We start from the raw sequence: 15,437 nt of genomic DNA, 5'->3' as shown, positions 1-15,437 counted from the left end.
ATCGACATTGATTTGTTTAATGCTAAAGTGGCGTAGGGTTTCTGGGTTTGTTTCAACTGCGGCTTGATTGTAGGAAACGTTAGTGAGTAGATTGATTGAAATATCAATGTGTGTGTGTGTGTGTGTGTGTGTGTGTGTGTGTGTGCGTGCGCGTGCGCGCACTGCACTGACTGAATGAATCTGGCTGAAGAGAGTCACTGACTGTGTTGGAGCACAGCAGTGCACAGACAAGGGGGAGAAGTTAACTGATGGACTCTTTGTTATTGGCAAGGAGGGAAAGAAGAGAAAAACCACACAGCTGTGCACATGTGACCCACCCGGCCGCGCATAACATTACATCCCCACGAGAGGGCCGAGGAGGGATCCGGTGGAATGAGTCAGAGATTCCTTCACACTCACAAACAAAATGCCAAGCAGGCTACTTAGCTGTTGTCAGTACGAAACAAACAAACTGGTCAGGATAGAAAGCATCAGGCTCGGCTCTCTGAAATGGACACTGAACGGAGTCATTTTGATGTTTATTTGGTGAGTATATACGGCCATGATCCAGGCAATAATATAAATGACTTCTCATGCTGCATAGCAGGATAAGGCACGCCTACACATCTTCATAGCGAGTGTGTAGCCTTCTAGCCTACTGCTACTGAAAGCTTAGAAAAACGAAAGAAAACTATCGTACATTTTATTTTGTAGCCCCATTCCCACATATTTTAGTAATGCCAATAAAACAATTTGGGAAATTGCCTTTTTTCATTTAGTCAAGTGGTACTATTACTATAGTACTGATTGATTGATTGGAAATTGTGTTTAGTTTGCAGAAAGTATACAGGTCAATTACAAAATCTGCTAAAATGAGGGAAAGCACTAAGACTTGTTTACATAAGGGTTTTGTTTAATTAAAAAGTACTATAACTATGCATCTTCTACACTACATTTATAGAGACAAGAGACAACATTTAGAGGAATTAAATAGTAACTAAAGTTTTCAAATAATTGTATTGAAGTAAAAGTACAAATTTTGGGTAGTATAAGTAAAAGTATTGGAAATTGGAAATACTCAAGTAAAGTACAAATACCTCAAAATTGTACAGTACAGTACTTAAGTTAAAGTACTTAGTTACTTTCCACCACTGCATAGCAGTGATGCAATACAGTGAGGACAAGAATAACTAACGATTTTAAAAGCTCAACTAAAAGCAAGAGTGTAGAAGTAGGTCTTGAGCTGTGTTTTAAAAATGTCTACAGATGCTGCCTGTCGAAGGTATAGTGGGAGTTTGTTCCACGCCGTCGGCCCCGTAGAAGCAGAAAGCTGCTTCACTGTGTTTTTAAATGTTATATGTGTTAGGAAATCTACAATTTATTTTACAGCATGATGCTGCTGTGGAATAAAAGCTACCAGGAATTTGACTTGGTGGTGAGTTCTGTCACCACCAAGGTGAAGGGAGTGGCCATGATCAGCCTGCCAGGTGTTCTCGATGACGTGGTCTGGGACGTCGTAGACTACAGTGGTCCTGTGCACGTGAGTGTCTGAAGGGAATTGATTGATTGGTTGGTTTAAGTATTTGTTAACAGTTTGTATTACAGTACATTTCAAGCACAACTCAATACAAAGACTGTTAACTGTGGACGACACCATAAAGCCTTACACTTGTTTACAATAGGATCCACCATTTTCAATTCATCATAAGATTTAGAGACGTACAAATATAATACTTCTATCTAGCCAAAATCAGGAAATCATCAAAGAGGAGGTAAAAAGGGAAAAAGAAAACATACAGTGAGGGGAAAAAGGGGTGGGTGGGGGATTCCGATTTTACGGGGGCCAGTTTCGAATTGCAGCCGTCCGTAGGTGCCCTTTGAGAGTGGTTTTGAAGTAGTCAAGGGATTCACATGTCTTTTTTATTTTATTTTTTTTAATTGTTTTTATTGATTTTTCAGCACACACCAACATATATGCATACACACACAACTAGACTATACATGAGCATACACTACATAAAGAAAATTAAGTAAATAATAAAAATAAAGATAAAAGACTGAAATACAGGACCAAAACAGACACAATAAAATAAGGCAAAAATAAAATAAAAAGGTAACAAGGTCATGTCATATTGCATTACACTACAATGTTCTCAAATAGATCGTCACTTGCCAAACAAGAATAATTGAACCTTTCGAAAGCAGTCCTACACCTGAACATCCTCAGCCGGGAATTTTTGTTTGAAGTAGTCCAAAAATGGCTGCCAGACCTTATAGAATTTCTGGGCGGAGCCCCTGGTAGAATATTTAAGCTTTTCAAGTTTTAGGTGTGCCATCACATCTCCGACCCAGCGTCGATGCGTAGCTGATTTCCAATTGAACAGAATAAGGCGTCGGGCCAATAGGGAGGAGAAGGCTATGGCGTCGGATTGGGCAACTGATGCAGTCATTTCACCAGGGACCACCCCAAACACAGCACTGAACGGGTTAGGACTGATCTCTCGGTCACATATGTAAGAGAAGGTCTCAAAGGGATTCACATGTCTTAATGACTGTTGGTAGGGCGTTCCACATTTTGGTGGCATAGGAGCGAAATTAATTTAGTCCCTTATTTGTGCAGAATCTGGGTTACAGATTTATTTATTTGTTTATTTAGGCGGGACACATGATTTTTGTTGAGCTCCCTCTGGTGTTGTGTGTGTGGACTTCGTTGACATTAAGGAAGTATTTAGACAGGTACATGGTGGTGTGTCGAATCTTGTGGACCAGACCCATTGCAAGATGCTGTACTCTGTCGTGTAAAAGCCTTTACCTCTAGACCAGAGCCATAGAGTAAAGATGTTCCTAGAAGCTTTGTCATTTTTGAATTGCAATCCTGAAAAGTTAAAAATGTTATTACATTTCAAATGCATTTCGTTTTTAGTTATAGTTATGTTAACTTATATGAACTAAATACAGTGCACATAAAAAATAGAATAACATTTTAATACTAGTCATTAGCTACATAGACTAAAGTAATTCCAGCGGGTCATGTTTCCATGTTTGGAATTGTAGCAGCTGAAATCAATAATCTAGTATTCTGATATTAACCTGTGGGCCACATTAAGGGATGGTGGGGGTCGCATGTGGCCCCCGGGCCGCCAGTTGCCCATATACAGGTATGGTTTCATCATCGGATATAATCAATTTGTGTCTTTCTTTTGTTCGTTTTTACGTTTTAGGAGAAGAATTCATTTTTCGTGGTGACCAACGTCATTGTTACAAAGAACCAAAAGCAAGGGAAATGCCCAGAGGTACCGTACTTTCATATTATTATTATTATTATTATTATTATTATTATTACTGTCGTCATCATCGTCATCATCACTACAAGTAATAACTTAGTTGGCTAAAGTTTACAGAATGGGTACAGTTCAAGGAAAGGAAATCTGCTACGAGGATAAAACCAAGACTTGTTTACATAAGGGTTCTCCATTTTCAATTCATCAGAACATTTGAAAGACATACAAATATACACTTTTATGGAAAAATAAGAAGAACTTATCATATACACGGTTTGAAACCTTTACATTTTGAAACATCCTATTGGTATTAGTTATCGTTATCGATCATGACATCAATATGTCAATCCGTGTTGATTTTGGTAGCCCCTTTTGATTTTAGTCATAGTTTTCATTTAGTTTTCATCACATTTTAGTCACCTGGAATGTTTTTAGTGTTAGTCTAGTTTTATTCGACTAAAATGTATTTGGCCTTGCCTGTATTATCCCTTGATGCCGTCGTAATGGCTGATTTTACGGGTGCAATACTTAGTTCAGACAAGTCATTGGTCCGACAAACGACAACCTATACCTCAAACCCTAACCTAACCATAACCGCAAGCACAGGAGCAGCGCATGTTCGAGCAGTTCCCGCACGTCGGACTAATGCTCTGTCGGAATTACCCTGAATTTACACTTACAACTTTTATTTGTTGACGAAATTGTCAACATTTTTAGTCTTAGTTTTAGTCATCATAGCTTAGTTCATTTTGTTTCCATTTAGTTTTCGTCAGTGAAAAAAGGTAGTCGACCAACTATTAGTCATTTAGTCAACAACTATGACCAACATTAGTCATAGTTTTAGTCGACAAATTCAACACTGGCCTCAGCCACTGATCTCAACGCCTGCTAATCTTTCAGTGGTGCTGCTTACATTACAGCAGTACTGGAAAGTAACAAAGTACATTTACTCAAATACTGTGCAATTTTGAAGTATTTGAGTAGTATTAGAACTACTCAAGTATTACTTGATTTCCAATACTTTTACTTCTACTCCACTATACAACTCTGATCCAAAATACATTTATTTGAAATCTTTAGTTACTAGTTACTTTAGTTACTAGACTTTGATTATTATTACAAAACATACAGTAACCACTTCAGCCCTACTATATACATTTTGGCCATTTGAAAGCGACATATTGTGAGCTTTTGTATATCAAAAGACTTTTAATATACATTTGGAAACTAATGAAATGAGTAAACATTCTGCATGATAAGTACTTTAATTTGGGTACTTTTAAGTACATTTTGATGCCAATACTTTTGAACCTTTTCCCCATCACTGCTTACTGTACTTACATTACAGGTTCCCCCTGGTGGCAAACCATGTCGTACTGATACAGACTGTGAGAAAGGAGCCTGGGACCAACACAGCCACGGTACAGTACTGTTTTTGATTGCTTATACTTATAGTATTATACTGTACTTTGTTGCTTTGTTGAATTAGCTCTGTTGAATTAGCCGTTTGTACGAGATGAAGAGGATATCTGTCAGACATCAGACATGATGTTGCAACAACTTTCACTTCTCCGTGTTGAGAAAGGTCACCGTCACAGCCAGTCACTTCCCTTCTCAAATCTTTTACGGCTCTAGTGATTATCAACCACTATCATTTCAACAACCCCCAGTTTGACCTGCATTAGGCTACGGACCCCCATTTAATGGCATTTCTACCTCTGGGACAGAAATGTATATTGTAAAATCAATGATAATTTAACTCTGAGAGAGTGTACAAATGGAACCATACTCTGAGTTACAGACCCATAAGGGTCCATTTGGTTCCTATACTATCTACCATTTAGCTGGGGACTCCCTGGAACTCCCTCAAGGAAAATTGATTAAACAAAAAATATATATATGTTTTTTTTGCAGCTTTCGCCTTTATTTTATATATTTTTATAGAGGGACAGACAGTAGGCTGACGGTAAATGGGGGAGTGACATGCAGTAAAGTCCGTCGGGATCGGGAGTCGAACCTGCGGCACACTGCCAGACTCGCGCTACCCAAGGTGCCCAGGCCGCGAATTCTCCTTATAACTGTCAGGGGTGCCCAAACCCCTTTTTGTTTTTCGTTTGGTACTTTATTTACAATTTGCTAATAAACACAGTGGTCAACAGTAAAGTAAAGAATTAATGAATGTCTATTGTATCGTAATTGTGGCGATCGCTTATAAAAACAAAAGCCACCATATTAGCATTTGAATACCTGTTCTGAGAACACCCCCACCACCCTCATAAAGGTGTGCCTATGTGACAAAACCACAGTCATGGAGGAAGGAAGCTCAGGGGTGCTATTTTGTGTTCCTATTTTCTTCAGGGGTGCTCCAGCTTTTAAGAAGAGAACATTGTGAATGGCGTGCAGGTTACCAGTAGTGAGGACCACACACAGGCTATGTTTTGAGTGGTGCACACCGCTCCAATGACTGGCTTCGTGTGTCCGTATGTCCCTATGTGTGTTTGGAGTAGGAACAGCTATGTCCACTACAGTAACTATAGCAATAAAAGTAGAGATGCACCGCTCACTTCACACAGGTGTGTTTTTTGTCCTCTTCCAGGGCTTCAGACCGGTTCGTGCGTCAAATCTGATGTGATGAGAAAGACCTGTGAGGTGTCAGCGTGGTGCCCCGTAGAAGCCCGAAGGAAACCGCCACGGTAAACCCCAATCCAATCAACAACACATCACTCAGTGTGGTGCCCAGAACAAAATTGCACACGATTAAAAACAACAACAATATTTTGTTCATAAAATGGCAGTGGTTCAGGGGTAGAGTGGCCGGTAGAGGGACCGGACGGGAACCGCAACTGTTTCTATGCAGGTCAAGATTTCGTCACCTCATAGCGGTCAATGTTATTTTGCATGGCTTTGTTGTTGAACATATACACGGCTTAACATCGTGAAAGTTACACGACTGACCCACCCAGGTGATGGCAATAATACTAATGACCACAGTCAGACCGTGCAACATGAAAACTGATGCCATGCACATTTAATGTGCATGGCATCAGTTTTCATGTTTTCATGCACTGGACACATTTTGTCCAGTGCATAGCCTACTGCAGGCCTGGTTGAATAGATATAGAAGACATTTTGATGGGCTTGCTACTGAAATGATCGATTATTTATATGGAGAAATCCCGTCATTTAATGGGGGAGAAGATCAACTTGTCCTGGCTCCTCACTGCTAACATGCCTATTGGACAAGGACGGGTTGGGGACGGACTTAGCTAATTGCTCCCGATGTGCAGGTTGGTGCCTTGCATGGTTTCCCCTGCCATGGTGTGTGGATGTGTGTGTGAGTGGGTGAATGTGCATGCAAAGGTGTATGTGTGAATGGGTGAATGGAATGCACAATCTATGTAAAGGTGTATGAATGTGTGTGTGAATGGATGACATTCTGCACAATGAGTACTTTTACTTTTGGTACTTTAAGTACATTTTGAAACCAATACTTTTGTACTTTTGCTCAAGTTCATTTTGAATATTGACACTTTTACTTAAGTAAAAAACAGAGTACTTTTTCCACCACTCGTGACGTAGGGCGCTTATGACTCATCTAATTAATGTTCCTTGTATCTGTGAGTCAAAAGTATAGTTGCTTGACATTAGTGTGACAGTTTCTGACCGAGGCTAAGTCTTTCTAAGTCATTCTTTATTTTGTTATGTTAATTTCTTCATGTCATATGAAAGCATAGCTTCAAATTGACATGTTGGTTGTTCAGTTTGACCCACCAGTTTTGGAGAAATTACATTACTCCAAGCTACTAACATACTAACATTACTCCTAGCTACATGTTTAAGCATTTATTTCATATTTACATCTTTCTGTCTCTGTATCTGTATCAAAAAGAGCCACATTTAATGATGGAATGCGACACACAAACAGCAAACAAGCAAACAAATACTCAAAGTGATTTTCCTTCCATCTAGGCCTGCTCTGCTGGCTGCAGCGGAGAATTTCACAGTCCTTATAAAAAACAACATCAGATTCCCAGCATTTAACTACATACGGTGAGTATGCTTCATGGGTGTTGGTGACATTTGAAATGAAGCTCTGAGATTAGAGTCATAATAATATTAATTGCCATTCGATGATTTCAAGTGCCATATTTCTTCCTGTAATGCCTTCACCTTAACCAAAATATTCAAATCTGAATGTGAACATAATTATGCCAAAGAATACAATACATGAAAAGCTGCAACTGTAGGCACGTCATGACGATTATTATTATCATAGTTGCAATATTCAACGCAATAATTAAAAAAACATTTGAATACTGTACCTGCCAAGTCTGGCGTACCTCTCTGTTACCCATTTAGACCTGAGGACGATTCTACAAATGTCGTTGTATGTAATTGTCCCCCATCTGAAAATATGTTGTTCCTGGGACCCCGCAGAAGCAAAGATTTGAGTGAAAAACGTTCGCTCTGAAAGAATATGCATTCAAAGATTCGCGCCACATTTTCAGGACTTTAAAAAAATAGCAGATCTACAAGCTCGTAGCACGGCACTGTCTCGGTGCCACACTATGAGCTTGTAGATCTCCTGTTTTTAAACAGCTAAAGTCTAACATAATGCTTAAAACACCAAAAGGGGTTTTCCCGTCCAGAATGGGTTTTATGGGTCTCTCTTTTGACTTAACAGAAGGAACATTCTCCCAAACATGAACGACGCGTACCTGAAGAGTTGTCAGCGGAGAAACGACCCCCTGTGTCCCATCTTCAGACTGGGGGACATCGTACGAGAGGCCGGGGAGACCTTCTCACAGATGGCCGTGGAGGTGATTCTGTTTCTAAACGCCTATTTATTCAATAAAATACTCTAAAATGTACAACAGACACTGTAAATGTGTATGAATGGGTGCCACTGTCTCCCTGATCCCACCTATTTCTAAACCAAGGTGTTGTGCTGTCTGTCTTCACAACAATGAGCACAGGGAGGCGTCATTGCCATTCAAATCAACTGGGACTGCAACCTCGACCGGTTCGTGCAGAGATGTTTGCCTAAGTACTCGTTCCGACGGCTGGACGAGAAGGAGAGCAACAGGACACTTTACCCCGGCCTCAACTTCAGGTGACGATCTTTATTATTATTATTTTTCTAATATATATTTTTTATCCCACGATTTTGTAACCCATTTTTCACCCCTGTGTCAATCATCTAATGTGATCCTGGGCTCTACACACCCTCCACCAACCTAGTCCCCATATATGGGGGACAAGGGGAGAGCAACGGACTTGAACTCATGCTTCCTTCATGCCTTAGTGTCCAAGTTGCTCCTTTGCACCTGACAGGGGGGAGTTTCCCTGGTTGGACGTAGCGCATGGAAGGAACACGTTATTCCAACCAGTTCCTTTCCCCTCCATCAGGTGCCCCGGCTGGCCAGGGGGAGGCAGTTTAGTGACCAGGATTACTGCATGTTTTCTGTGAGGGTACCTACCCTAGGGGACACGGAGAGAACATGCAAACTCCACACAGAAAGGCCCTTTCACCAACCCCGCCTTCGGGTATGGGCACTGATGACGCGGAGGAGGAAACACGCCGCCAGCATCCACAGCGTCCCAAGCGGGAATCGAACCCAGGACCTTCAAGCTGTGGGACGACAGCACTACCAACTGTGCCACGTGCCCCCACACGATCTTTATTAATGCATTTAAGGTGTAGCTTACCACCCAAAAGAAAAAAGAAAAAAAGACCATTATGGCATCAAAAGTACGGTAGTCAAGAAATTATACAATAGAAACTGGTCTCGCAAATTAACTACTACATTCTAAGTGCTCATCAGTCTGGGGGGGTCCCCAGTTCAAATATGACTATTTTGGCGGGTCCCCATCAAATATGATTATTTTGGGGGGTCCCCAGTTCAAATATGATTATTTTGGGGGGTCCCCCAGTTCAAATAAGATTATTTTGGGGGGTCCCCACTACAAATATGATTATTTTGGAGGGTACTGTCAGTGTTGCATTACTGTTACTGTCTCTCATCACCAGGTTTGCGAGGTATGCCTCTGTGAACGGAGTTGAGGAGCGCACGTTATACAAAGCATTTGGAATCAGGTTTGACGTCATGGTGTTTGGAAAGGTATCGTACTGTATGCTCTTCTTTTTTTATCCCACGATTTTGCAACCCATTTCTTTCACCCAGTCTCAATTATCTAATGTAATCCTGGGTGCTACACTTCCTTCTATGGATGAGGAGTCCAAGCTGCTTCTTTTCACCTGACGGGGGGGGGGGGGGGGGGGGGGGAGAGGCGATAGCACTACTGACTGTGCCATCGTGCCCCCAGTACTGAATGATTCTACGAATCTAAGCCTAATTTATGTCTTGTTGCATCATAGAGGTGTCATAAATAACTGATTTCCAAGCGATGGAAATCAGTTATTTATTTACCATGGGTGACGAGTGATTTACCGCAGCGTCGTGATTGAAGTACAAATTAGACTTACCTGAACTGCCTCCCCCTGGCCAGCCGGGGCGCCTGATGGAGGGGAAAGGAACTGGTCGGAATAACTTGTTCCTTCCACACGCTACGTCCGGCCGGGGGAAACTCCCCTCTGTCAGGTGAAAATAAGTGGCTTGGACTCCTCATGCATGAAGGAAGCATGAGGTCAGTCCGTTGCTCAGAAATGGGTTACAAAAATTGTGGGATATTTATTTTTCTTCTTTTTATGGGAGTGTATTTCTTTTTTTTTGGCAGAAAAGACACTCTATGCAGAACACAATGGTTTTCATTTATTTGCACATCATATCAAGGTGATTAATAAAAAATAAATACACAAATTCTGATACATGCAGGAAGATACTGTACAAAAAAAACAAAACAAACAAGGGAATAATTAAAACATGTATAACTTTAATATAGAAAAAACAAATGAAATTTATAAGAAATTGAGAATGACAATTACTTGACTGAAGTTCAGAAATTCCACCAATTCTTTGTGTATTGTTTGTATTTATTTAGGATTACATGCGGAGAGAATGACATTAAAAAAGGAAAGGTAACTAGCGATATTGAACTTTAGCCTGTCGGTGATTGATTGTACGTATGATGTATTGGTGGCGGGACAAACTAGACTTATATTAAATTGTTTATAGGATCAATACAAGTAAAATGAGGATCATGAAAACTATTCATCCCTGTACCGGTAGCCGGTAGGTATAGTTTTCCCCACTCAATTCATAATTAACGTTCCAATTTTCAAGCTCTGGCTAATGGACTAAAACCCAAAAAGAACTGAACCGGTTCCCATTGGGAACCTACCAGTGAAAAAGCGGCCTCAGAGTTACAGACCCATAAGGGTCCATTTGGTTCAAAACTATCATTTAGCTGGGGACCCCCTGGAACTCCCTCAAGGACCCCTGGGGGTCCCCGGACCCCACATTGGGAACCACTGGTCTAAGACAATGATGTGTCACTGTGTAATGTGTATTTCAATGACATGCTGGCTGGTGTAAATCATTGTGTTCTGTCCCGTTTAAGGCAGGACAGTTCAGCTTCATCCAGCTCATCATCTACGTTGGATCAACGCTGTCGTACTACGCCCTGGTGAGAGATGACATGTCAACATTGTCTGTTGACAAAACAAAAATGATCAGGGAACACAAACATGTTCAAACATTAGTCAACTAAACTAAAACCCATGTCCCGAGTACACTTTAATCGGCACAGAGACTATACCTCCATGTGGTCCGGAGAACAGTTGGGTGATCCACACGAGGACCGCTCAGCTAGCGCAGCAGCATTCACACTGACCACAACATCTGTCCCGAGTGTGCATCCGGGACCATAGTGTGAATCTGTCCTAAGAGCCACGGTGAACTAAATACCTCACACCGACATATAATGATGTGTTTCCTCCTCATACCACCAGACCACTATGCTCATCGACTGGCTCATTGGAACCAGCTGTTACACCATAGAGGCCAGACAAAACTACTCCGAGAAGAAAGTAGAGCCGGTCCATGACAAACAGCAGGTAATGAGACATTGTGGTTGGTTCCCAAACCTTTTCATGTCAAGGACCCCCAAATTGACCCTAATTAGCCCGCAGACCGCCAGCTGAGATACTGGGACCCCCATAAGAGAAGATGTTTACGGCCCTAGCAGTGATTTCCAACCATTTTAATTTCAAGGACCCCCAGTTTGATATGCAACCGACCATTTATTTGCCGCCCCTCGTTTAATGTTAATTTAATAAATGGATAAATGGAACCAAATTGACCTGTTAGTGTCCATTTGGTTCTCCATTTGGTCCTCTGTATAATATCGGAATCGGTCAGAATCGGTATCGGCAGATTATGGCCCTGCAAATATCGGTCATAATTTCATAATCGTGCACCCCTTAATTCTGGTGGAATATACGTGACGAGACAGTGGTTTTCCTTCTTCTGCTTTGTTCCAGTGCATACTCGCTGTTTCCTTCGTGGATGAGAATCACATCCGACTGGTGCGGAGATCCCATAAGAAATGCTTACAAGACGTCAAGCCCATGTCCATACAGCAGTACAAGGTCAGCACCAGTGTTGTTTTTGGCTGCAAATTTCTGTTTTAGTTTTAGTCATATAACAGTCTCTTGAATGGTTTTCATTTAGTTTTAGTCACATTTTAGACACCCGGCATGTTTTAGTGTTTAGTCTAGTTTCAGTCGACTAAATGTCATACAATTTTAGTAGTTTCTAGTTTTTCTAGTTTTTATTTGTTGACTAAATTGACAGTATATTTAGTCTTAGTTTTAGTCATTATGGCCTAGGTTTTATTTCGTTTTTATGTCGTTTTTGTCAGTGAAAAAAAGGTAGTCGACAAACATTTTTCGTCTTGGTTTTAGTCGACAAAATCAACACTGGTCAGCACACAGCACACAGATATTGAAGAGTGTTGTTCCAAAATAAAAGGAGATTTTACACTATATAAAATACCAGTGACACAACGTTTCATACAATTTAATTAACATCCTATCTTAACAGTTATGCCTATACTATGTTTACAGTTGTCTATATATCTGTAAGCACTTGCCGTAGAACTTGCACTATAAAATGGTAAATGGTGCATTTATATAGCGCCTTTATCCAAGGCGCTTTACATAGATTGTGCATTACATTCACCCATTCACACACCGATGGCAGCGGAAACCATGCAAGGCACCAACTAGCACATCGGGAGCAATTAGGGGTTCAGTGTCTTGCTCAAGGACACTTCGACAGTAACTCTGGGGGAGCCCGGGTTCGAACTGGCAACCTTGCGGTTCCCATCCAGGCATTCTACCCCTGAGCCACTGCCGCCCACTATAGCCTCGACAAACTTACAGGCGTATGCAAAGACTAAACTTATGTAATTTAGATAAGCATTGTATGTACATGGCACTCTATAGTGTACAGTATACTCATTGTACAGATATTCTACTGTTAGACAGATGTTAGGTTCTTAGCTTGCTTATATGCTTATGCTTGATGACTATTTCTATGTATTTGATGTATTACCATGTGTTGTTCTTGCCTACTGTAAATCGCTCTGGATTAAGAGCGTCTGCTAAATGTCTAAAATTTTAATTGTAATGCATTCGGATGAGGCTCTTAACCCATTCTGGGCGGGAACCCCTTTTGGTGTATTAGGCATTATGTTATTAGTTATTAGCTATTGAAAAATAGCAGATCTACAAGCTCATAGCGCGGCACCGAGTGCCGCACTACGAGCTCGTGGTTCTGCTATTTTTTTTTAAATCGTGAAAATGAGGCGCAAATCTTTTAATATATATTCTTTCAGAGTGACAGTTTTTTACTCAAATCTTTGCTTCTGGGGGGTTCCTGGAACTACATATTTTCAGATGGGGGGTCCGGCGGCCAAATACATATTTGGGGCTCCTACATAGAAACATAGTTTTTAGGTCTTTATGGGTTACATTTGGTGTATTTCTTGTGCTGTCTGTGTTACTGTGAACCGAAGGAGGATGCAGGACGCCTGGCCATGGTGGGCGCGTTACAACATGGACTCACCAACGTGGAACGCCAGCCCCGGTCCCACCCTCCCACCCCGGTTCCCAGCCCCAACCCCACCTCTAGCCCCAGCTCCAGCAGCATGCCGGGGCCCAGCAGTAGTCCGGCTCCGGCCTGGTGTAGTTGTGGTGGCTGCGGCCCCTCCTCCGTCCTGGTCCAGGAACAGCTGTGCTGCAGGAAGACCCCCGGCCCCTGCATCACCTCTTCTCCCGTTTTCGAACAGGTGGTGACCCGTCGCTCGCTGCTGGAGGCCATCGCTCTGTACCGCGACCCGCTCCGCCATCAGGTGGCGGCAGAGAGCACCGATGATCGCGCCTTGTTGCGCCGCTGTGCGTACGGCCAGTACGTCAGCTGGCGGTTCGGTGTGCCGCCCGCGGACACCTACCCCGTCGCCCCCAGCTGCTGTGTGGCGAGGATCAGGAAGGAGTATCCCAGCCCAGACGGGCAGTACAGCGGGTTCAGACCTGCCACGACCGCTGCATCGCTGGGCTTACTCTAAATTAGTGGCTCCCCAAACCTTTTCATGTCAAGGACCCCCAAAATGACACTCATTAGAACGCGGACCCCTATTTGAAATATATGCCAAGGACCCGTCCCCCATAAGAGAAGGTTTTTATGGCTCTAGCAGTGATCTTCAACCATTTTCATTTCAAGGGCCCCCGCGGTTTGACCTGAATTAGGCTACGATTCCCTATGTTATGGCATGTCTATCTCTGGGACCCCAATGTATATTGTAAAATCACTGTTAATATAACTGTGTGTACTGAGTGTACAAATAGACCCGTTAGGGTCCATTTGGTTCCATTTGTACACGCAGAGTTACAGTCCCATAAGGGTCCATTTGGTTCCTAACTATCATTTAGCTGGGGACCCCCTGGAACTCCGTCATGGACCCCACTTTGGGAACCACTGCTCCAATTAACCCAATTCAATTCAAAGGGCTTTATTGGCATGAGAAAACATACATACATACATACGTTTACATTGCCAAAGCAAAACAGAATTTATGTACCGTAACCCACTGACTGCAAATTAAGGGAATCACTTCTTACGCGACACAGTTTTCTGCACCACAAGGGGAGGGACTTTCGCTAGTGCTGCACATCGATAATCGATTAAAAAAAGAGTCGTGCAGCACTGTAGTTGGCGGTCCAATTAATTTCAGGTACTCTTATGTTTTTTCTACAAGAGAGAGATGTTTAAGTCAAGCTCTTTGATGTTGTCTGTTTAAAGCCACAAGCTGGTTGGCTCCAGGTGACACATTTTGATTGTAGTAATGTTCAGCAACTACAGACACATGTTTTCATGGAAAAGAATGAGAATCGTGTGAGAATCGTGATCTCAATTCTTGTAGAGGAAAATCGACATTCACATTTGAGCAAGAATCGTGCGGCACTACCTTTCACCCACGAAGGGAGGGACTTTCGCCCTATAGTTCTAGACCGCGACCGAGGGGCGAACTTGAGCCACGAGCGAGCTAAAGGGAGCGAGTTGCCGCGTCGAACGTTGCAAAGTTCGCTTGAGCCGACTCAGCCTCGTTGGAGTTGCGATCCGACAGGCACAGAAGAGTATTAATCCTTGCCCCATAAATGCCCCCATAGACTACAATGAACACAGCGGAGCACTCCGTCCATACCCCACTGACGGCCCCGTCTCACCCAATCACAAGCCACGGCGCTCCTTCCAGCCCCTGCCTCACCCAATCACAAGCCACGGCGCTCCTTCCAGCCCCTGCCTCACCCAATCACAAGCCACGGCGCTCCTTCCAGCCCCTGCCTCACCCAATCACAAGCCACGGCGCTCCTTCCAGCCCCTGCCTTCGTGGGGCAGAAAACCATAGAGTAATAAAGACCGAACCGGAGCGTTAGACCATTCCGCTATTCATTTCAATAGAAGTTGCTCAGTGGCGTTTTGAAGCACCCGGAATACTGCCGGAAGTACAATTATAACTCATATATAACGCGGAAGTTTAGCCTAGACTAGCATGACGCACGTTACGCACATGACGTCATGAACGTCCGTCCACCTCCATGAAAGTGCTGCAGTTCCACTTTTCGCCAGTAGGTAGTGGCAGCTTCAACGTTGGATAGCCTTAATTACCATGCCTGACTGCCATTACGGAATACACTGTATGCAATCCTGTACA

At 42.6% G+C, this 15,437-nt stretch overlaps 1 protein-coding gene across 1 annotated transcript; it reads left to right on the top strand.

Moving 5' to 3' along the window:
- The first annotated feature begins 240 nt into the window (after window positions 1-240).
- Window positions 241-15,111, top strand: p2rx7 (purinergic receptor P2X, ligand-gated ion channel, 7). Its single transcript, XM_080766644.1, has 13 exons — window positions 241-525; window positions 1,369-1,519; window positions 3,201-3,272; window positions 4,609-4,681; window positions 5,857-5,953; window positions 7,230-7,310; window positions 7,945-8,080; window positions 8,237-8,373; window positions 9,292-9,382; window positions 10,782-10,847; window positions 11,173-11,277; window positions 11,704-11,811; window positions 13,242-15,111. Exons 1-13 carry the CDS (start codon window positions 407-409, stop codon window positions 13,788-13,790), a joined length of 1,785 nt encoding a protein of 594 aa, XP_080622770.1. The 5' UTR covers window positions 241-406; the 3' UTR covers window positions 13,791-15,111.
- The last annotated feature ends 326 nt before the right edge of the window (window positions 15,112-15,437 follow it).

The sequence above is a fragment of the Protomyctophum bolini genome (genome assembly GCF_963924005.1).
Source record: "Protomyctophum bolini genome assembly, chromosome: 6".
Taxonomy (NCBI): Eukaryota; Metazoa; Chordata; class Actinopteri; order Myctophiformes; family Myctophidae; genus Protomyctophum; species Protomyctophum bolini.
Note: the sequence above shows the minus strand (reverse complement) of the source record. Positions and strands in the feature narration are given on the sequence as shown.

Coding starts and splice junctions, on each gene's coding strand:
- p2rx7 (XM_080766644.1), top strand. CDS start 407: ATGCCAAGCAGGCTACTTAGCTGTTGTCAGTACGAAACAAACAAACTG. Junction 3,273..4,608: donor AGCAAGGGAAATGCCCAGAG/GTACCGTACTTT, acceptor CTTACATTACAG/GTTCCCCCTGGTGGCAAACC. Junction 8,081..8,236: donor TCTCACAGATGGCCGTGGAG/GTGATTCTGTTT, acceptor CAATGAGCACAG/GGAGGCGTCATTGCCATTCA.